The 23,892-nt window shown below is 45.0% G+C and overlaps 1 protein-coding gene across 2 annotated transcripts; it reads left to right on the forward strand.

The window, feature by feature from the left end:
* TEX26 (testis expressed 26) lies at positions 1–23,425 on the forward strand. 2 transcript variants are annotated; one of them, XM_069972073.1, is made up of 8 exons: positions 1–149; positions 1,957–2,158; positions 16,340–16,421; positions 17,940–18,102; positions 18,321–18,477; positions 20,552–20,728; positions 22,973–23,134; positions 23,225–23,425. In XM_069972073.1, the coding sequence occupies exons 1-8, from the start codon at positions 135–137 to the stop codon at positions 23,326–23,328; spliced, it is 1,062 nt and encodes a 353-aa protein (XP_069828174.1). In that variant the 5' UTR covers positions 1–134; the 3' UTR covers positions 23,329–23,425. The 2 variants fall into 2 exon arrangements, with proteins under 2 accessions (XP_069828174.1, XP_069828175.1); XM_069972074.1 differs by lacking the exon at positions 1–149 and adding an exon at positions 1,266–1,413.
* The last annotated feature ends 467 nt before the right edge of the window (positions 23,426–23,892 follow it).

Genomic DNA, 23,892 nt, shown 5'->3' on the forward strand with positions numbered 1-23,892 from the left:
CCCTTCTACACGTGGTCTCCCTGTTACCTAGCAACTGAAGCGTCCGGGCACTGAGCGGGCTGAAACTTTCATCCTGAGCTCCGGTACCTCGGGCCGATCACGTGAGACTGGTGCCCACGGGGGAGACTGACGCCATGATCACCACTCAGGTGGGAGCTGCCAGGATCACAGGGGGACCCCCAGTGCACAGTGTAACCGGATATGTCACTGTGTATCAGTGCGTGTCATCCTGAGAGATCGGATTCCCTGCAATGACTATGGATGAGAGGGAGAGTCTAGTTTAGTGCAGGGTTTAACCTCTCCAAGCTGGGGCTCTTTCCAGCTGTTGCAAAACTACAACTACCATCATGCCTGTCGGGGCATGATGGGAGTTGTAGTTTTGCCACAAACCTTCTGATAAATTGGGGTCTTAGCACTGGGAAACCCACCATACTTAATACTTAATTTACACGTCTTCTTAATGTACACAGGAGGAGTAAGCCACTGCCAGGCGGCTCTATTGACAATTTGTTTTCCTGAGAACAAAAGGATCAGGCAGTTGAAATCCAACGTGCCTGATCCTATATCCCAATGACATCCTCTATCGGGGGAGGGGGGTGAGTCGGGAGGCCGTTGTACAGCTTGGACAGTTGGCTGGCCTGGCCCAAGTCGGTGGATTAGGCTAAAGTACATAGGGGAACTTTTAAGTCTCCTTAAAGGGGTACTCCAGAGGAAAAAGTTTTCAAATCAGCTGGTGGCAGAAAGTTATACAGATTTGTAATTTACAGTAATACCTCCGTTCTCAAACATAATTGGTTTTGAAAGGCTGTTCCAGAAACGAGAAGTCTGAGAACCGAACCATAGGGAACAATGTTAATGTCTTTAATTGTTTTTTACACTCCATGAGTAGTAAGTAGCAGTGCATCTTGCACCACTATTTACTGTAAAGAAGCTGGGATTCCTGTCATAATGACAGGAGTTCCTGCTCTAAACAGGTATTCCCCGCAGCAGAGATAGAAGCAGGAGCGGGCGGCTGTTTGAACTTGCCGCACCGCTCCTGCTTCTCACAGCTGCGGGGAACTACCTGTAAAAAAAGCAGGGATTCCCATCATTATGACAGGAATCCCCGCTCCTGTAACCTTGGTGTCCCCGACCACCTCAATAACTGTCAGCTGAACAATAGATCTTTACATAGTTTGCCTGTTTTGGTCCCCTGTCCCCATTAGGGCTCACAGTCTAAATTCAGCTATCTGTATGTTTTGGGTGTGGGAGGAAACCGGAGTACCTGGCGGAAACCCATGCGAACAAGGAGAGAACACACAAACTCTTTGCAGACATCCATTGCAGCAGATCCTTTATGTGGTGTAAGCTGTGAGGTGCGGCCTCCATGGATCAGACTTGCTTCGCCAGTATGTCTTACAGATGCTCCATCAGGTGATTTTGGAGGCCACGTTATCACCTTGAACACTTTTGCTGCGTTTACACGGAACGGTTATCGTTCAAATTTTCGCAATAACGATCGCATTTGATCGATAATCGGCTCGTGTAAACACAGCAAACGATCAAGCGACGAGCGAGAAATTGTTCATTGTGATCTTTCAACTTGTTCTCAAATCGCCGTCGGTTGTTCGCTAAAAATTCGCAGATCACTTTGTGTAAACAGTCTTTCACAGATTCACCCTATGTGTGGGATGGGCTTAAGCGATCTTAAAAACGATCGCAATAACGATTTTTCTAACAATTTAGTCGTCTAAACGCTGATTGTTATAAAAACCAAATCGTTAAACAATCGATTGGGCGAATTATCGCTTCGTGTAAACAGACCATTTGTCATGTTTCTGATACCGTTCCTAAATAATTAATGGAGTGTGGCCGTTGCAGAAGCTCTGCTCTTGGCTGGGGCTTATATTGAGTGTAAGGTTATACAGTGGATGGAGTCGTGCTCACTGACTTTGTGTATTCTCCATCATTTCATAGCTGGATGGAGACGTCCTGAAGCCGCAGTTCATGGAGCAGCTGAGCTATCTAAAAGATAAAAGTAAATCATTGTCGGAGAAAGAAAAATGTAACCAGCTGGCCGCCTGTCTACTAATATCCTCCAAGTTCAGCCACAAGACGAAGCTTCCTGAAGCAACAGCAAGAACTCCACCAAGACCCAAGACGGCAATGGCTGCGCTAGGTAAGAAATGTCACTATCGTTAATTTTTTTTTTTTTCAGACATCAGGCGATTTTAATAAACGTTTTAATTGGGTTTATTAGCCAAAAAATGCATTTTTATCCTGAAAAAGCAGTTTGAAGCTCTCCCCCCCCCCTTCCCCCGTCTTCATTGTTCTCTATAAAGAGGGGAGGGCTGGAGGAAGATGAGGCACCAAAACAAGACAACAAAGAGTTAATTTACAGCTACATCACCGGGCTCTCTCCTCTGAGGTCAGCACTGACCTCTGACTATCTGCTTTCACATAGGTCCCGTTACGCAATCCTTTGTTCTCTGCACTCTGCTGGCGACTAATCCCCCTCCTCCTCCCTCCCCTCTCCATAGAACAGACAAGACCCGACTGATGTTAAAGAGTCAAAATTTCCTGATAATGAGCAGTGAATGAGAGAGAGTAATGCTGGGTTTTACGCGGAGCGATAATTCGCCCAATCGTACGATTAACGATTTCTAAGTAACGATTTTTCTTTTATAACGATCAGCATTTAGATAGAACAATATATCATACAGATATGTTTTCCGATTGTTTTGCGATCGCTTAAGATCTCGCACATAGGTAAAATCAGTGAACGACTGTTTACACGGAACGATCGGCAAATTTTTTGCGAACGACGATTTAAGAACAAGTTAAAAGATCAAAATGAACGATTTCTCACTCGTCGTTCGATCGTTCGCTGCGTTCGAATCGTTCGAATTCGATTGTTATCGTGTAAATTCGCACGATAATCGTTCCGTGTAAACCCAGCATAATGGTGCGTTTACACAGAGAGATTTATCTGACAGATTTGTGAAGCCAAAGCCAGGAGCAGACTACAAACAGGGAACAGGCCATAAAGGAAAGACTGAGATTTCGCCTCTTTTCTAATCCATTACTGGGTTTGGCTTCCAAAATCTGTCAGACAAATCTGTCAGTGTAAACGCATCATAAGGGAGGGGGGGGCATGTACCCTAACAATCATGATAACAAGTAGGCAGAAGAGCACAGCTGTGCGCTTCACTCCCCAGATCTCTGCAATCTCCATCCTTTATATTGGTGCGTTTACACAGAAAGATTTATCTGACAGATTTTTGAAGCCAAAGCCAGAAATGGATTTGAAAAGAAGAGAAATCTCAGTCTTTCCTTTATGACCTGCTCTCTGTTTATATATACCTCTCAACTTTTAGATTGGCCAAAGAGGGACACTTGTGGTTCAGTCTAGGAAAGTTTTCAGATATTTCTATCCTTTTTAATTCAAGGATGCAGTCACACATACAGGATCAGCAGGATCTGTAACACCCACAGAAGGCCAAAGAAGTCAATGAGTCTGCATGTGTGAAAACGGCCATAATATCACATGACTCATCTAAATATAAAAATTTTTTGGATGCAACCTGCACCACATGATAAAATAATATACAAGTTTGGGTCTATTATACAGTAAAAAAAACAAAAAACAGACACTTTCTAGAGCAACATAGAAAGTCTATTAATGCAAATTTAATTTCTAGGTCAAAAAGAGGGTCATGTAAAGGGCAAAGAGGGACGTGTGTCAAAAGTAGGGACTGTCCCTCCAAAAGAGGGACACTTGGGAGGTATGATTTATAGTCTGTTTCTGGCTTTGGCTTCAAAAATCTGTAAAATAAATCTCTCTGTGTAAACACAGCATAAGACATGGGAGCTCTTCACCTACACCCAGACCCCGACCATTCAAAACTTTTGACATGTCTCTGCGCAGTGTCAGGAAACGTGTCAGCACAGATTGTGGGTGAGGAGATGGATTAGGCAGCGTACAGGTGACAGCCATTGTTCTGCGCAGTGTGAATGTGAGTCAGCGGACTGGCCTTTTAGCAGACATGCATGAACACGTTATCTTTCTAGTTCAGTAATACTATAAGCCCCAGGAAGCTGTATATACATGTCAGTTCTTAGAGGATTGGCCAGTTTTAGACTGGGTTCACACTACCTATATTTCAGTCAGTATTGTGGTCCTCATATTGCAACCAAAACCAGAAGTGGATTAAATACACAGAAAGGCTCTGTTCACACAATGTTGAAATTGAGTGGATGGCCGCCATTTAATGGCAAATATTTGCTGTTATTTTAAAACAACGGCTGTTGTATTGAAATAATGGCCGTAATTTACTGTTATATGGCGGCCATCCATGTGTGAACAGATCCTTTCTGTGTTTTAATCCACTCCTGGTTTTGGTTGCAATACTGACTGAAATATACGTAGTGTGAACCCAGCCTTAAACAATATTATATGATGAAGAGGTCTGAAGGATTCTATATTGCTAAATATCTGCATTGTCTGTACAGTTGCATCGTTGCACGTCCACGATCCATCAGGCAGTCCATATGATAGCTTAATGCCTATGATTTGGTCAAACAACAATGTTCCTACATTGTCTGGGGGGGGCAACAACATTGGGGAAGAATTGGGGGTATGGTTTCCACAGCATTCAGATCACATATGTGGAAACCCGGCCTAAGGGCTTCTTCATTATCGGCGTATTCCATTTTTGAGTGTGTATTATGGTCCTTTTACACACACACAGATTTATCTGTCAGATTATTGAAGCCAAAGCCAGGTACAGACTATAAACAGAGAACAGGCCATAAAGGAAAGACTGAAATCGCTCCACTTTTCAAATCCATTCCTGGCTTTGGCTTCAATAATCTGTGATATAAATCTATATGTGTAAAAGGACTGATATACAGTAAATCCTGGCCTGACAGGTGTTCAGGCTGGGTCTTGCGTTCTTAATACAGACACAGAAATATGCTTTTAATACTCTAATGTAACAAGAACCCAATTTTAGAGGGATTGGCTTAAAGAGTCACTGTCGTTTCATTTTGTTTTACAGAAATCAATAGTCCAGGCGATTTTAAGAAACTTTGTAATTGGGTTTATTAGGCAAATATGCCATTATCTGCATTCAAAAAGACTTTCCCCAGCCCCCCCCCCTCCTTCCTCTCTCTCATTCACCTCTCATTATCAGGAAATCTCGACTCTTTTACATCAGTCGAGCCCTGTGTAACCTATGGAGAGGGGAGGGGAGGAGGGAGATTAGTCGCCAGCAGAGAGCAGAGAACAAAGGATTACACAGCGGGACCTGTGTGAAAGCAGATATTCAGAGGTCAGAGAGGTCTGTGCTGACCTCAGTGGAGATAGCTCAGTGATGTAGCTGTAAACTAACTCTTTGTTGTCCTGTTTTGGTGCCTCATCTCCCTTCACCCCTCCCCTCTCCACAGAGAACAATGAAGACAGGGGGGGAAGCTTCAAACTGCTTTTTCATGATAAAAATGCATTTTTCAGCTAATAAACCCAATTACAAAGTTTCTTAAAATCACCTGTACTATTGATTTCTGCAAAAAAAAAAAAAAAAATTAATGACAGTGACACTTTAACCCTAGAATGCGTATTGGGGGCCTTTTAGGCCCCCATGCTTACTTTTTTGCTATTATCTGCAAAATTACTTAAGTTAGAATTTTGAAACTCCAGGTAATCCTCAAGTATGTCGTTTTTGGTAATATCCAGTTGTTCATATAATTTTTTTCATAGGCATTTCGGTGTAACAATGCTTTTTTTGTGAAAACCACATCTGTACACGTTGGGGGCCTTTTAGTAGTGTTTGTGTCTCAAGTTACTTTATTTGTACTCAGTAATGCTGGTGGGGGGGCCAGGGTGTGGATAATGCCATATGAGGATGTCATGTGATTTTGTGAGGGAGTGGTAAGGCCATGACATCATCTCAGGTCCTTCGGAATACAGTAATGAGCTGTGTATAGAGTAATGACGACAGTATACACTGTGAGCTAATTGTGAAGGACCTGAGATAAGATAAGATGTTGAGAGGAAGACTGATTCAGTTTCAGTTTCTCTGATTCTAAGAAGCCTGCAAATGGTAAAGCTATTGAGCTAAAGACATCCAGAGAATTGTACACCACCTAAAATAAAGTATAAAAGGTAAGAGCTGCTGAGGGTGAGAGGAGGGAGGGGGCACATTACCCTTACAGTGTGTCACACACAAGCAAAGAGTGGACAATCTTGATTGTGTTCATTGTTTTTTTCATAGTTTGCTAACATCTAGTCAGCAATGGCGCAGTCTTCCACCAAGCATCTGACTGACCAAGAGATTGAAGCAATTATGTTTCAAAGTGATGATGAAAGTGAACTATCTTTGTCCGATGACGAGTACCTGCCACCAGAGAATCAAACATCCTCAAGTGATTCTTCTTCTGATGATGAAGAAGTGAATACAGTAGATCCTCAAGAAGTGATAAGTAGAACATCCAAAACGAATATTTTTTGGGACAGTAAACCTACATTAGTCGGACGTACTGCAATCCATAATATTGTGAGACAGGCTCAAGGAGCCGTGGGAAGTCCCAGGTACTTTTCCCCTAAAGACGTATTCTGTACTTTTTTTTCTGACAATATGGCAGAAGAGGTCCTTTTATGTTCAAACCTAGAAGGAAGACGTATTGCTTCTGCAAAAAATAAGTCCTGGAAAAATATCTCAAAAGAGGAACTTTATGCATACATTGGACTTTTACTGCTGGCAGGAAGTCAAAAATCGTATGATGTTCCTATACGAGAATTATTTCTGGACCCACTTTCTGATCCACACTATAAGGCGACAATGTCAGTGGACAGATATGAGGAAATTAGAAGACATATTCGATTTGATGATAAGCGAACACGTGCATTGAGGTTTGAAACAGACAAATTAGCCCCTATCAGTTATATTTGGAACATATTTATAAAAAATTGCACCAAACTTTACAATCCTAGTGCTAATGTTACAGTAGATGAGCAACTTGTACCGTTCAGAGGACGCTGCAAGTTCATTCAATACATGCCCAGCAAGCCAGCCGAATATGGAATCAAAATCTTCTGGATGTGTGATTCGGCATGTTATTATGGCATAAATGGCGTAATCTACTGTGGCAAAGAGGTTGGTGCACCAGCACAGAAGGATCTGGGGTCTGAAATTGTCAAAACTCTTGCTGTTCCAATATTCAGTTCAGGTAGAAACATTACCATGGACAATTATTTCACCAATGTTGAACTAGGCAATTTTCTGCTTCATGGTGCGTTCACACCTACAGGATCTGCAGCTGATTTTCTGCAGCAGATTTCATTTAAATAACTGAACACAGCATCAAATCTGCTGCAGATCTGCTGCAGATCCTGTAGGTGTGAACGCACCCTCAAAAAGATATTACACTTGTTGGTACTATCAAGGCAAACCGCCGAGAAATTCCAGAAGCACTGAAACACAATCGTCAGCGAGCACTTTATGAGAGTGTCTTTGGATTCAATAACAAAGCGACTTTGGTATCTTACAAAGCAAAGAAAGAGAAATCAGTGATTTTACTCAGTACCATGCATCACAATTGCAATATTGACAGCAATGACAGAAAATTAAAGCCAGAAATCATCCTGTATTACAATAAAACTAAAGGAGGTGTAGACAAAATGGATGAGATGGTGGGAGAATATTCATGCAAGAGGCAAACAAAACGATGGCCTGTAGTACTTTTTTCAAATATGCTTGATGTAGCAGCCCTGAATTCATTCATCATTTATACAGAAAATCATCCAGAATTCCATGCACGGAGGAAGGACAGGAGACGCCTATTTTTGAAGGACCTTTGTCATGAGCTTGTAATGCCTCACATGATACAGCAAAGTGACGTGAAAGGCTTGATAAAGCAAACTAAAGAAGCAATGAAACGGTGTGGCGTACAGTTTCAGATGATTCCAGGGCCAGGAGAAAGAAAAAGAAAGCGCTGTTTCATGTGTCCAAGAAACGTAGAAAGGAAAACTGAGAGATTTTGTTCAATCTGTAAGGAAAATGTCTGCAAAGAACATTCTTCCGAAAAAATAACTTGTCAAAATTGTTTGGAAGACTAATAGAATAGAAAAGAAACATAATAGAAATGTAGCTGCAGCTAGTTTGGTATAGAATTCTATGCGTTTTTTCATATGTTTGTGAGAAATTTGGAAAAAAATAATTTTTTTGGTTTTATTTGTGAAAAATTAGTAAAATTTTGTTTACTAGTCATATTTTATTTAGCAGTTTTAAAATAAACTTGTAGAAGTTTTATATAAGTGTGTTTTTCCATGTGATTCGCATGGGGGCCTAAAAGGCCCCCAACACGTTAATATGAAGATTTCTGATGTCACGCATTCTAGGGTTAAGGCAGTGGCTCATAGTGTATCATAAGGATATACAACTGTCTGAATGGAAGGGATGCCGCCACTATGAGCCCATGCGTCGCTAGAATAAAGCAGCAATGAAGGCTTCTTATGTAGTTCTGCAGATTGGTAGATGAGAGTGTAGGTCACTATAGGAACATAGGGATCGAGTGCTGTCGCCATCTAACTTCTCTTTACTTTTGCTCCACATCCGACATGGATGCAAGGGCTACCTATCGTACAGGATATGACAATTGTGAATTGATTGTGTATCATGAAGAATTTCCATTGTACTGAACAGATAGAGGACTTGTCTAGTCCTTTTCTTCTCACCCATCTCTTGTGTTTGTTCCCTGCAGTATCCACATATCCCATGTACTGGAGATCCCCTTCACTGCATTTATTGTATAAGTCTGAGGAGAAACAAGTAATATATTAGTCATGTAGTCACCATCGTAGTCAATATTTAATAGGTATTACTAGGGACATGTAGAAACATGCCAGACATTATGAAAGCGCTATAGGTGACTTGAGTCACTAAAATAGTCCTCAAGTCCTCTTCCAGAATGACAGAACTGTAACCAAACCGGAGTCCCCACTATTAGAGTCTTCCATCTGTAGACAAAGTTACCAATTGCTGCAGGTCTACTTGTTATCTCCCTGGCTGTCAATCTAATCTTAGCCTTTCTCTTCATTACAGTATGGCTGTTACGGCCGCGGCGGCGTCCCGCGTTCCGGGCCGCCGCCGCGACCGCTACCTGCCCTATGCAGCAGCCGGTGTCCATAGTCGGGGACCCGGCGCTGCTGTCACCTCGGCCCCGGGGGGCGCCTCACCTCTCCACGCTCCTGTCTCCCGCTGTGCCGGCCGGCGCGCGCGTCCCCGCCTCCTCGGGCGCGCGCGCGCCGGCTGTCTCAGATTTAAAGGGGCAGTGCGCTCCTAATTGGTAGTTGCACCCAATCACTCCCCTATAAATCCCAGCATGCCCTGTCCTTAGTGTTGGAGCCTCTACATGCTTCCCATAGCGTTTGGCCCAGCTCCCTGTTGTTCCTGTGTCCTGTCCGTTACCTGGTCCCTAGTCCCTGTTCCTGAGTCCTGTCCGTTACCTGGTCCCTAGTCCCTGTTCCTGGTTCCTGTTCCCCTGTCACTCCACCTGTTCCTGTGTCCAGCTTGTCACGTGCTCTCTTATCTGCAGACTATTGCCTGTGCCATCTCCAGCCACGCCTCGCCTGCCGACACCAGCAACCAAGCCAGGGGTAGCGACCTGGGGGTCGCCTGCCGCAGCAAGTCCATCCCGCCTTGCGGCGGGCTCTGGTGAAAACCAGCGGCCCCTTAGACTCCGCTCCCTGGTGAGGTTTGTGCCATCGCTGGTGCCGGTCCAGTGGATCCACTGCTCCGGGCGTTACAGTAGGCTCCAACCATGGATCCCGGCGAGGTGCCAGATCTCCGTGACGTCGCCAGAGTGGTCGCGCAACAGGCTCAACAAATCCAGAAACAGTCACAGCAGATCCAGCAACTCACTGCCGCCTTACAGCAGCAGACTACTGCCCAGCGCACACCATCTCCTGACGCTGCTTCTTCACTCCGACTGGCCCTCCCAAGCAAGTACTCTGGGGACTCTAAGTTGTGCAGAGGATTCCTGACTCAGTGCACCATGCACATTGAACTTTTGAGTAGTCAGTTTTCCACCGAGCGCTCTAAAGTGGCTTTCATCATCAGCCTATTAGAGGGTAGAGCCCTGGCCTGGGCCACGCCACTGTGGGACCGTGATGATCCTGTTGCTGCCAATCTCCGGGCCTTCCTATTCGAGTTTCGCTCCGTCTTTGAGGAACCTGCCCGTGCTTCTTCAGCCGAGACTGCTCTCCTCAACCTCTCTCAAGGCAGCTCCTCTGTTGGTGACTACGCCATCCAGTTCCGCACCCTGGCAGCTGAATTGGACTGGAACGAGGCCGCCCTATTGGCCACCTTCAAGAAGGGCCTGTCTAGTCGTGTGAGAGACGTGCTCGCTGCCCGAGACCTGCCTACCTCCCTGAACGAACTCATTCTACTGGCCACCCGAGTTGATACTCGTTTTTCGGAGAGGGAGGAGGAGGTTCGGCATGAACATTTACTAACCCGTTCCCGTCGCCATCCCCAGCTGGCGCCAGTTTTCCAGAATCCTGACCTTTCGATGTCCCAACCCTCTCCGGAGATTCCTATGCAGGTGGAACGGGCTCACCTGACGCCTGATGAAAGAATCCGGCGCCTGGAGCAGAATCTCTGTCTCTATTGCAGTGGTTCCGATCACTTCCGGCTGGGATGTCCCCTACGTCCCCAAACATCCGGAAAATGCTCGCACCTAGGTCCGGTGGGACAGGTGTCCCTAGGTGTAAATGCCACCATTCCAAGTCTGTCTATGCCAGTTTCCATCCGGACTCCCTCAGGACAAAATCATCTGACTACTGCCTTCCTCGATTCTGGGTCAGCAGGCAGTTTTATTGCGGCAACATTGGTCCAAAGATGGCGGCTACCCGTGACCCGACTAGCCAGGCCCCTGACTATCTCCTCGGTCACGGGCGAAATTCTTACCGACCGTGTGTACTACCAGACCGCATCTTTAGTCCTCCAGGTGGGTCCTTCACATCAAGAAGAGATATCCTTCTACGTCCTGCCCCATTCTTCCCCCGCGGTCCTCCTGGGACTCCCGTGGCTACAAGAACATGCCCCTCAGCTGGACTGGAGAACCGGGGAGATTCTCAGTTGGGGTCAGGACTGTTCCCACCAGTGTCTCAAGTCACCTCAGACCAAGTGTATTATGTCATTTCCTGTCCCGGCCAAGCCTCTATCCGGCCTACCGGCAGAAGACCAAGACTCGGCGGATGCCTTCTCTGCCGAGGTGTACCCTCTCCCCGTACCCAAGACTAAGGTCGTGTCCTCTCACCACCGGAAGAACTTACAGAAGGTCCCTTGCCACGTTATACCGCCTGATCGCCTAGTACCAGTCGTCACCTCCACTCTTCAGAGAGTACCCCCCGGAAAGACTCATGTTCACCCTGCGCTTCGAAGAGGTATTTTGAACTGGGGACATTCCTCGTTGGAGGCCGGGCACCCGGGAGTCCGTAAGACCGGCCAACGGATCTCTCGCCACTACTGGTGGCCCAGCCTATCCCAAGATGTCAAAGACTTTGTGGCTTCCTGTACCATTTGCAGGCAAGAAAGAGGGGGAGGCCAAAGGGGGGGGGTACTGTTACGGCCGCGGCGGCGTCCCGCGTTCCGGGCCGCCGCCGCGACCGCTACCTGCCCTATGCAGCAGCCGGTGTCCATAGTCGGGGACCCGGCGCTGCTGTCACCTCGGCCCCGGGGGGCGCCTCACCTCTCCACGCTCCTGTCTCCCGCTGTGCCGGCCGGCGCGCGCGTCCCCGCCTCCTAGGGCGCGCGCGCGCCGGCTGTCTCAGATTTAAAGGGGCAGTGCGCTCCTAATTGGTAGTTGCACCCAATCACTCCCCTATAAATCCCAGCATGCCCTGTCCTTAGTGTTGGAGCCTCTACATGCTTCCCATAGCGTTTGGCCCAGCTCCCTGTTGTTCCTGTGTCCTGTCCGTTACCTGGTCCCTAGTCCCTGTTCCTGAGTCCTGTCCGTTACCTGGTCCCTAGTCCCTGTTCCTGGTTCCTGTTCCCCTGTCACTCCACCTGTTCCTGTGTCCAGCTTGTCACGTGCTCTCTTATCTGCAGACTATTGCCTGTGCCATCTCCAGCCACGCCTCGCCTGCCGACACCAGCAACCAAGCCAGGGGTAGCGACCTGGGGGTCGCCTGCCGCAGCAAGTCCATCCCGCCTTGCGGCGGGCTCTGGTGAAAACCAGCGGCCCCTTAGACTCCGCTCCCTGGTGAGGTTTGTGCCATCGCTGGTGCCGGTCCAGTGGATCCACTGCTCCGGGCGTTACAATGGCCTCATTCACATGTCCGCAAAATTACGTAATTGTGAATCAATACTTCTGGACAAATTTATATCCCATTGGTTTCTATGTTTCTATTTACGCATCCCCAAATTTTGCGGACCCTTTATCCGTGTCTCAAAAAAAACCCAGGAGATGTCCTAGTGCGGAATATAATTGTGGCACAGTTGTAACATACGCAAATAATATGACGTGTGAATGAGGCCTTTAAAGCAAGAGAGTTGGATCTTCGGCTGGCCGGGGAGTGAAGCACCCTGCTGTGCACTACCATCCATAAAAAAGATTCAACCATTTTATATCTTCAAGAACTTCTTATTATGGCCATGATCCTCTGCTTTCAGTTCCTCGTAAAGGTGGAAAGAGTTAAGTTGAACCAGTGAGCCAATCAGTCATGGAAGGGCTCCAGCAATTGCCACAAGATGTAGGAACCTCGGCACCTTGCAAAGCCAGTGCATCAATAGCCCCTTCTCCCCCCACCTGCTAACTATAGTAGGGTACTGTAGTAATCACCAGCTCAGCTATGCTGTGATTGGCTAGAAAAGTCAGAGAATGGAAACCCCTGTGTGTCTGCTACTGGCAGATAGCCCAGTAATGAAATGTAGTGAATGAGAAAGCTGTGCACCATGGAGAGGACTCTCAGGGTCCTATTCCACGGGCCAATGGGGACCTGATCAATAATGTAAATGAGTGCCGATCTGCTAGATTAGTGCTCGTTTACTGGGCCCATTCCACAGCCCGATAATCATCTAGCGAGGTCTGCATGCACATCGTTACCGATGTCCTTGACCCCCTGTCACCATACTTTACCAAAACATGTTGCAGGGCTTCTCCTGCGCTCCTTCTTCCTCCCATTCCCGTGCACAGCAGCTGCTTCGGTGCGGCTTGTCTGAGCTGACAGACCGCTCAGCCAATCGCTGGCCAGGACTGGTGCTTCTGAAATCGTCGGTCGCCTGCCACGCACCGCTGTTCCATGCAGCGAAGCGCGGTCGGTGCCCGATGATTTTAGGTTGGAACCTAAATAAACGATCAGCTGATGACACGATCATCGGCTGATCATTGTCTCTATTCCACGGAGCGATAATTGGACGAATTATTGCTCCGTGGAATAGAGACAATGATCAGCCGATGATCGTGTCATCAGCTGATCGTTTATTTAGGTTCCAACCTAAAATCATCGGGCACCGACCGCGCTTTGCTGCATGGAACAGCGGTGCGTGGCAGGCGACCGACGATTTCAGAAGCACCAGTCCTGGCCAGCGATAGGCCCCTCAGAGGAACAGTAACAGCTGTGACACCACTACAACCACCTTGTCACTCTGAAGGGTTAATCACATTCCACCGATCAGTAAAATGAATGGGGAGAATCGTTGCCTTTCTTCAGAAGTCTAGGTGTAAGGGTACCTTTACACAGAGAGATTTATCTGACAGATTATTGAAGCCAAAGCCAGGAATGGATTTGAAAAGAGGCAAAATCTTAGTCTTTCCTTTATGACCTGTTCCCTGTTTATAGTCTGTTCCTTGTTTTGGCTTCAATAATCTGTCAGATAAATCTGTCAGTGTAAAGGCACCCTCAGTCTCAGTGTATACATGGAGCAGAGCAGACAATAGACAGTTTACAATATGTATACATGTGGCCACTATAGCCTCTCCCTGCAGGTAGTCTAGACAGCCTCCACCTACCCGGAGCGCCGCGCTCTCAGTGCATTGCTTGTACTGTGTGTATTGTAGCTTGTGTTTATTTTTTTACCATCCATATAAAATGTGCCTATTGTATGCTTTATAATGGTTATTTCAGCATAGAAATCCTTCCTGACCTTTCTGCTGTTTTTATCTTTACCTTTTTGTGTGTGACATTCTCCCCTCCTCTTGCATTAGTGACTCACATATTATGCCGCAGTTTCTCTCCAGGTGTTTCTATTTTTACAGCTTCTTTATTACAACAGAGATGGAAATACCTAAAGGGGTTTTTACACCAGTAAGGGCCAGTTCACACGTAGTAAAACTGGCAGGATTCAGCTACGGAACTCTCCACTGCAGAATCCCGTCAAACTCAGTGTAATACTGGCAGTCTGTGGTAGGGCTCAGGTGCCTCCTCTCTCCGCACCTCTCCACTCGGAAGAATTTACATGTCAATTCTTCCGCGCGGAGAGAGGAGACGCGAGCCCTCCCATAGACTGCCATTATAATGATGACCTTGGTGGGATTCCGCACGGAGAGTTCCTTTGCGGAATTCCTACTTTTTAGTTTTACTCCATGTGAACTGGCCCTTAGGGTCTATTCACACGTTAGTATATTTTTCACTCCACAAATCTGAGTCCGCAATTTTTTGTCCCCAATCCGCAAAAATTCCATCCGTATTCAGTCCGTAATTTTTGCTGATCCGCAAAAATGAAAAAGTGTACTTTTAATAATAAACTATTCACTATTTGCTGATCTGTATTTTTTGCAGATCACATCAGCAAAAATACGAATGAGTCTGCACTGGGGCCTGTCCTTTTTTTTTTTTTTTTTTGGCTTTGGCTGCACAGATCCCAGTCCTGTGGATATGTAGATGAGGCCATTGAAATACATTGCCCTATTTTCTGTCGTAATTGTGGATCCAGAGTTGCGGACATGTGAATAGGGCCTAAGACTTACCCTTATCCCCTATACTGTGGATAAGTTATATCGCCCCCTGCAATTTTTGCATATAGCAAACTTGGCTCCTTCTCCTGATATGCTGCTCTTTCCCTTCTCTTGTTGCCAGCTCATTGTGTTGGTTACCGACCACCACTCTGCTCTAAAAGCAGTGGTCTGCCTAATATTATACAGTGTATATATATAAGTATGGGGGGATTAATAGAGCCCAGCGTATCTTACTTCAGTCTTAACTAAAACACCCCCAATGTCCCACACCAGATTTATTAAGAGGTGCATGCCTCCCAATAAATCTACTAAATCTGAGGCTGCTGTGCACATACTCTACTGCTTCATTCAGACAAGGGCACTAGGACCCCCATTTTCATGATCAGTTGGAGTCCTAGTGGCTAATCAGACAACTATTATGTTACATTGCATATCAGTAACAACATGGTGAAGTCTCTGCTGACAAACAGTACCCAGAAACCACAATATGATGGCCTAAAGTTACCAGAACCTGTACTGCAGACTGCACAAATGTTGCTACATTTGTTGATTTAAAAAAATAAGATTAAATATAGACAACAATTAAAAAAAAAAGTTACTTACCCACCGATCTCCACATTCTGGTCCTGTCCCGACACACAAGAGATGCCCTGTAAGCCAATGACCAGCAATGGTAGGTCCCTGCAGTGGCTGGTGATTGGCTGAGCAGGCATTTCCTCAGTGTCAATGTAGGACCAGGAAGTAGAGTTTAGCAGGGATCTGGTGACAGAATAGCACTGGCAAGGGATCAGTGAGCTTAGAAACGCTTATTTTTATTATAGCGAGTCAAAAAAAAAATGAGTTCATGTGGCATGGGAAAAGTCTTACATGGAAACATGCAGCAAACACTGACTACACGGATAAAGTATAATTCCATCTTCACACAGAAAGGGAGGAGGATATTGCCGGGTGTTAGAGTTATAAAGCCACGTTCACACATTTTGCATGTGTTTATATTTTTAGCAAAAGTGTGTCCAAAAGATGAGTATTATCAGAATAACTTTTTGTGACAAACAAACGTAAAAAACAGCTACAAACGTCACATATATCAATATTTATTTCTAAGGCTAGTGTAGGAATCTCGCTCTGCAGCTCTTACTTTAGGCATTTTGCAGCAGTTTCTCCCATACTAAAAACTCCGGTTTAAAGGAAAAACTTGGTCTGATGTACAGGATTTGATGGCAAATGCTATGGGCTATGGCATAAAGTAATCTCCAATTCTTTCTTTCAATGACAGTCCGGTACGGTAGTTTCGTCTTTAATGAGTCATTAATTCTTAGTCTTTGGTGTTGAAATTATTGGTAGTATCGAGAATCAGGAATTGTTGGTTGCAGCTGATGAATAATTTTTTTTTATTTTTAAGGAGGAAACATATGGGATCCTTATGAAACAACAATGAACAGAGACTACCCTCATAAGGTGTGTCCTCCACCAGTAGCCTTACGGTAAGCTTTAATACTTTCGTTTTCTTTGTATCACTGTCTTGTATTGCATCAGTAGATTCCCTAAAGAGCTGTTCTAATAAAAAAATAAAAAAAAAAAAATTATGTTGCTGTGACCGGTATAAAAATGAAAATAAATAAATAAAAATGTGATACTCATCAACCCCAATCCCCCACAGCTTCTTCCAACATTCTGCTTATTGCTGCTTCTCTCTGCATCCAAGACAAGAAGTCTTAGCAGGAACGTCCTGCTGGAACTTACTGGTTCCAGTCCTGTCCTGTTGCTGCCAGTGAGCAGGTCCTACTGAGGCATCTTGTTCTTAAAACAGGGATAAGAATCAATGGGCGATGGATTGACAGCTGGACTGGGTTAGGTGAGTATTAAAGATGAGCGAACCGGGTTCGGGTTCGAGTCCATCCGAACCCGAATGATCGCATTTGATTAGCTGGGGCTGCTGAAGTTGGATAAAGCGCTAAGGTTGTCTTAAAAACATGGGTACGGCCAATGACTATATCCATGATTTCCACATAGCCTTAGGGCTTTATCCAACTTCAGCAGCCACCGCTAATCAAATGCCGAAAGTTCGGCTTCGGATCTCGAGCATGCTCCAGGTTCGCTCATCCCTATTGAGTATCCATTTTAACACTAGCCTCAGCAATATATAAAAAATGGGAATACTCTTTTAATGATGATCTTTACTTTCCTTCATTTCTTCCTGCCTAACGAAGGTTATATTCATGCGTTCCATAGACTTTTTTGCGGCATGGATCATGGCCCTGTAACACATATGTAACATGTAAACAGGGCAGTTTAACTGGATAAGTTTGTAGAAGAGTGGAGAGGTTAAAGGGAAAATCCCCTCACAGTTTAATATCCCTTATCCATAGGATAAGGGGAAAAAAGTGGATCAGTGAGGGTGCAACCCTGAGGACCCCCACAGAGAGCAAGGACCTGAGTCCTCTTTCTGAATAGAGGAGCAGGATACACATGCGTGTCACTGCTCTATTCATTCTCTATGGTAGCTACCAAAGATTTCCACAGAAAATCAAGGGAGCAGCAAAGCACATGCACGTCCCACTGCCTTAATTTTTACATGAGTTTTCGGGATCATAGGATAGGGAATAACAAACTGATCCATGGAGGTCAGAATACCCCTTTAAGAGCTGACATCTAATTGCTTGCTATGGGCATCTTCTTTAAACTGACCTCATTTTGGCTTTTATGGTACTACTACCTCAGCATTGGCTGCATCCCCCAGTATCTGAGGTTAATACCAGTAATCTGCTGTTTCAGATCTTCTTATAGTGTAATCATTTACTGTAGACTATAGTGAGATAAAGCAGTGCTTACGGTGAGGACAGTTCATAACCTTCTTCTGCATTTTTAAGTATGGCATTGTCCTCAGTTGGGTCACTTTACAGGTGTAGGTGACACATCCATCCGCACATTGCACTCAGCTACATCCATGGTTTATTGACATATTAGCTGCATGCCTATTGTATCCTGGGTTTATTTTGCAGACCTAAGACATCCAAAAGCTACAGAAACCCTTACTATCTATGTGACCCTATCGGAATAAGTATGTACAACGATGAGTATAGCTGGAAACCTTATTCCAAACCAGAGCCTATAAGAGCTGCAACGGCATCAGGAGCCAGAAACAACAGACCTCATCCCGATAAGGTACTGTACATATTATATGCACGGTGCAGGTAGTTTCATCCAGCCTTGGGTGGTGTCTACCATTGCTTTCAGCTGTTGACTGGCGCCCATTTATTTCAATGCAGGAGCAATGAACAGTTTTAATCCAGAAATACGGATATCTAACCCGACATGCCGGTTACTTTTCTAACTAAAGTTCTGAATGTTTATTACATACCATAACTATTTTTTATCTACAGACTTTTTCAGCCTGGAAGTTGCCTCATGAAGAGAAGAAAATTTCCCAGGATAGCTATTCTCCATGGATAAAACCTCCAACTATTGAAGAGGTACAAAGAGCAGTGAGGTCCCAGTATCTCTCCACATATAAAGGGGACTACTTAGGAACACCACAAGGTAGGTGCTGGGGGCGGGGTGGATATACATTTGTTATGCCAGTCATTGGTAGTTACCAGAGAAGGCACCATCAGTATATGTGCTCCTTATAATAGCCAAGCCTTCTTTCTTAGTGAAAACAGGATCTTTGAGCTATGTATAGCTATATGGAGCTCTTTACTTTTAAGGCAACTGTATATATATCAGCAAATGTTGATAGAACCCATGATTTTGTAGCAAGACTGGGTAACTGACATATCATGTACATTACTATTCTAACGCCAGATATGTCTTACCTTCTAATGACATTATCTACTATTACTATATGTTCTCTTCCCTCATCATGTCCAATGCTATATTAAAGGAGAAGTCCGGCCATTTTTAAAATTGGGCTGGGGTGGGGGGAATGTCCTACCTTACCCCTTCCCCTGCCCGCTGTGAGCGGCAGGACCAGCCTTGGGACCCCACCAGAAGGCATTTTCCCACTAAGTTTTGATGACGTCACAACTAGCGGGGTAATGCCTGTCCCGGCTGATGGACAGCCAAGTTATGAGGTGTGCAATGCTGGAGATCCCAGGGCCCCGTGGGGGTCCCAGAGCGGCGATCAGGCCCTAAAGAGGCACGGGAGAGGTGAATTAATACTCTTACTTTCCCCCGTGCCCCGGCCATACACATCCGCAGCTGTGCTTTCCTCTCACTTCTTCCTTCCTGCACTGCGAGCGTATGAGTGATGTCATAGGCGGCCTCATGTGACCAGAGGCATAATGCTGCTTTCGTGCAGAAATGTGATTGAACAGGTCAGGAGCCAATGGCCCCCCTTTAAAACATTACTGGTTGTGATTTGAAATTCGTACACACTGTGCAGAGATGTATTCTGCTATAGTAGCTGGAATACATAGGTATACATACCAGGTATACGGTTATATGTAACTACTGTTGGGTACCATGCACTTTAATAGGTTGCATTACACTTGGCGTATTGTAGTTTTGTAATTCCTCTACTTTACTGTGAGTGGTAGAAATACACCCGGCAATGCTCCACGCTCACCAAACTAGCGAGGGGCCACATTAAGCTGTAAACAGGAAACCAGTTCTGGATGGGGGTGGAGAAGAAAGTATTTCTGGTTCCCATCCAGGGCCAGTGCATACACAGGAACCACATATCAGAAAGGGTAAAACAAGTGCAGTTACCTGTAAGAGAAGCAACTACACACCCTGTCTGACCGCACATCACCCTTATAATCCTAACTACAAGGTATTTTAATGTATAAATCATGTACGGCACATAGCTTGTTTACAAGTTTTCTGTTGTTTGACTTGTTTGCACAGAGAGCAGACATCATTTGTGGAGTTGATGAGCCATACAGCCGTGTTTTTTCTTTGTTGGAAAAGTACAGATTCGTATTTAAAGGTCCCCATACACTTTATACTTATTTCGGCCGAACCTGTGTTTGATTGAATTTCTTGAAGAAATAAGCCGCCTCCAGGGCTGTCTGGCTGTGGCTTACCTACTTCTTCCCATAGAGAATACAAAAATGTTCACCTATGCCGTATAGGGAAGATGTTGGAGATAACTGTTGACCAAATGATCATTCGACTGACAGTTATTAAAGTAATATTGTCGCCTCCTCTAGGTCGGCCCATTCCAATGGCTGCAGAGGGGGCAGGGCCTATACGGTGAGGGGGCGGAGCTAAAGTGCAAATATGGGCGGAGATATGGGGTTCCACGGCTGTTAACCCCCACCCCTCCTGCACTTTCCACCAACAATAACGTGCATTTTAGAGGGGAAAGACTACAAAGATATCCTTTATATTGTAAGGTATGAAATATCCACAATATAAGGTTAAGAATGGTGCTGAGAACTCCTTATATAAAAAGGGGGTGACATTATCACTTAAAAAAGGGTATGGCCACCTGAAGACATTGGGTCCGGCCAACAATTATACTTTGTAGCCACCTTATAGCCTTCTAAATAAGATTGTGATTACGAGATTAAGAAGACCCTTGGGGGGCATATAATACCCAGTCATCCAGTGTAAATGATGCAATATGGCTCACTTTGTATTCCCTTCTCTTATGTGATATCTCCTACAGGTTACCAGGTCAGATATGCCATTGATACGTCTCCAAACTGGAGGAAAGATATTCCTCAGCCTCTGGCCACCGAATCCAGGTTTAATTATCAAGTCCAACCTCATTATCCTAAACTGGATGATTTCACCCACAAGTACGGCTGCTACGCAAATCGCCACCTCTCAGTTAAAGGAGTTGGTAAGAATCTATTTCCAAACTTAATGGGAATCTATCAGCTCTATTACTTGCTCAGAGCTGCAAACATGGGCAGACAGCTGATGGAGAAAACAAATTATACCTGTCTGTTAAATGATGGCTGTTTGCAAAGGTATAAAATCATGTTTTACTTCCAAGCACAAGTGTCAAAAAGGCAGTTCGGAGCGGTAGCATGCACACCTTCTTTCACCTTTAACTCTTCCTACCTTGCCTGGTTGGTGTACAGGGCTCAGTGCTGAAAACTAAATCCTGTACATTAGTCATGTAGTGAAAGGAAAGGTGGGAGAGGGAGGAGACATGCATGCTGCAGCTTAGTCCAACCTCTATGACACTTGAGCTTGGAAGGAAGACATGAGTTTATAACTTTGCAAACAGCCATCTACTATGTCTAAGACAGATATCATTTCATTTACCACATTCCATTTAAGGGTCGATTCAGGGTTACAGGATCTACTGCAATTATAAATGTAACTAAATTGTTGAACAAGTCTGCAGCATCCAATCTATTGCAGATCCTGTATGTGTGAATGGACTCTAAAACTCATTTGTATATTTATAAGCAAGGTGACTTGCTTGTGGTTATTTTAGGCTAGATTCACACATAATGTATCTGCAGCAGATTTCACGCTGCGAGTTTGCAGCGAAATCCGCTGCGCATACCAAACTGTCATTTTCAATGAGATTACATACTCGCAGCTAGATTGTGATCTTGCTGCGAGTATGTAAATGCCAGCCCCCTTAACCCACCATGGGCCAGAGCATACTGTACCTGGTCCGCGCTCCGGCTGCATCTCAGGCTCCCTGTACCTGTAGGTCCCACTCAGCCAATCGGTGACTACGGCGGGGCCGTGCGCTGATTGGCTAAGTGGGACTTACGGGGACCGGTAGCCTTGGATGCAGCCAGAGTGTGGACCAGGTAAGGTATGCTCCTGGCAGCGGGGGGTTAAGGGGTCGGTATTTGTCATTGAAAATTACAGTTTGGTATCCGCAGCGGATTTGGCTGCAACCTCGCAGTGTAAAATCTGCTGCAGATACGTTATGTGTGAATCTAGCCTTATAGTTCTTTCAAAACTGCTGTGAAAATCTAATCTCCGTGCATTCATGTTCTGATGAGCTTGTGCTTACACTCAGCATCCTGTCGGAGCAGAGTGAGCTGCAGTGTAAGAGTATGAGAAGGACAGCGCAGCAACAAAAACTAGCAGTCTAGTAAATTTAGTGTGGTTCATGACGATCTCATCCTTATTACCTTTTTCTAGTGTTTTTTCTAAATTGTCAAGCATGACACAACACATAATAAATTTAAAGGGATTATCCAGGATTAGTAAAAATATGGCAAAAACTGCACCACCCCTGCCACCAGGTTGTGTGTGGTATTACACTTCAGCTCATTTCACTTCAAAAGAACTGACCTGCAAAACCCCACACCCAAACAGGACAAGAGTAGTGTTGTTTCTGGAAGAAAGCGGCCATGTTTTTTTAAGCCTTGACAACACCTTTAATACATGCCATGCACATTTTTTGTGGCACAATGGATCACAGAATTCTAAGCCAAAGAGCAGTCATGTACATAACAAATAATTTAATGATGAAAAAAAAAAACTCTGGCTCAAAATGGATTCTTACTGAAAATAATGTTGTCTATTCAGATGTCAGGAGGAGAAAGAAAATAATGAGTACTCACCTCTCCTCCGTCACCTTGTTTTTCCCTTTTTTGGCCTAAGAATAGAGAGGGCGGCAGAGCTGTGCCCACCTGTGCCAGGCATGTACAATCTGCAGACATCAAATTACAGGCATTAGCAGAATATTAGGAACATTTTAGGCTGCTGCTTACTCCATATGCCAAAGCAGGAAAACTGCAGCGTCCAATCATCATCCTGCTGCCGTCTAAAAGCCATTAATGTTATTCTATTTTGGAAGATTGTCAGGGCTGAATATAGCCAGACAAGTGAATGTCTATCTGAACAGTCGCTTTTAGTAAAATCCAAACTCCACAAGCCCTCTCTTATAAGAGACTGTTCATAGTATATATTTCCTTTAAGGACAGCTCCAGACATTAGGTGAAGTATGCCTCTCACATGGCCAATAAATCCAGTCCACTTAACTAGAGGGCACATTGACTATGACCTCCATCTAATGACATCTCTGCACATAATTGAGCTGAAGATCTTTCACCGAGACAGCGCATATCCTAAAGGTGGTGTTATTTAATTTCCCCTGACATTTCAGTTCCTACGGTGACATATTCTCACATCCGAAACCAAGAAAATAAGAAGCAGCTGACCACCTATCAGAGGCATTTCGGAAGGAACTTTCTTGACCTTTCAGCACTTGCTCATTCAATGAGTCCTGAGGAAGTGGCGAGCTTTCTGCAGAACGTCCCTAATGAAGGTAACTCGTGACTCCGTCACCTCTCTGCGCTACCAAAAATCTTTTTTAACGCTTTTCATTTTATGTGACTTGGATTCAATTTCTTCTAAGTGCCAGAAAGGAGAGCAATGGAGAAGCTACTGAATACCTTTCCCAAGGCTGACAGTCAGGAGGTGGAATCGATGGAAAGACGAACAAAGTTAAATGGTCGCTAGGAAGAAGATAGAAGCTGACTACCCTGATTTTGCTGCTGATGTGTACTGAGAGTGATTTGAAGTAAATGTTGAGTTAGAGGGGTTTTGATTGATCGGATATTGATCGGGTATGTTTTTGTCAGTGTCTGTCTGGTGGAGGCCTCACAGCTCTGCCCTTGCTAAGGGTTAGGTCGCAGAAGCGCTTTGAGGGTGCGTTCACACCTACAGGATCCGCAGCAGATTTGATGGTGCAGATTTGATGCTGTGTTCAGTTATTTCAATGAAATCTGCTGCGGATGCGGTAAGTCTGAACGTACCCTGAAAGTACCATACCACTTTGTCTATTGTCAGCTCTGCTTGGCTACTGACTATAATGATGCCTATAAAGCGCCTATGTAATATTTCCCAGGTCCTATGCTCAACATAGAACCAAACAACAAAAGACGTATAGGGATGTAATAAAATGAGAACTTTAATTGAATGCCATTTGCCTTAAAGGAAAAACTACCCACCGCCTCAGATGCTGATGCCTAGTTATGCATATTCAATATGCCATGAGTAAGCATGAGCCTCGGAGGTGGCGTG

The sequence above is a fragment of the Dendropsophus ebraccatus genome, chromosome 5, assembly GCF_027789765.1.
Source record: "Dendropsophus ebraccatus isolate aDenEbr1 chromosome 5, aDenEbr1.pat, whole genome shotgun sequence".
In the NCBI taxonomy this organism is placed as follows: Eukaryota; Metazoa; Chordata; class Amphibia; order Anura; family Hylidae; genus Dendropsophus; species Dendropsophus ebraccatus.

Bases quoted from the DNA above. Each gene is read 5' to 3' on its own strand.
- TEX26 (XM_069972073.1), top strand. The intron at 2,159-16,339 runs GTAAGAAATGTC...TTTATTTTTAAG, and splicing joins GACGGCAATGGCTGCGCTAG to GAGGAAACATATGGGATCCT. The intron at 23,135-23,224 runs GTAACTCGTGAC...ATTTCTTCTAAG, and splicing joins GCAGAACGTCCCTAATGAAG to TGCCAGAAAGGAGAGCAATG.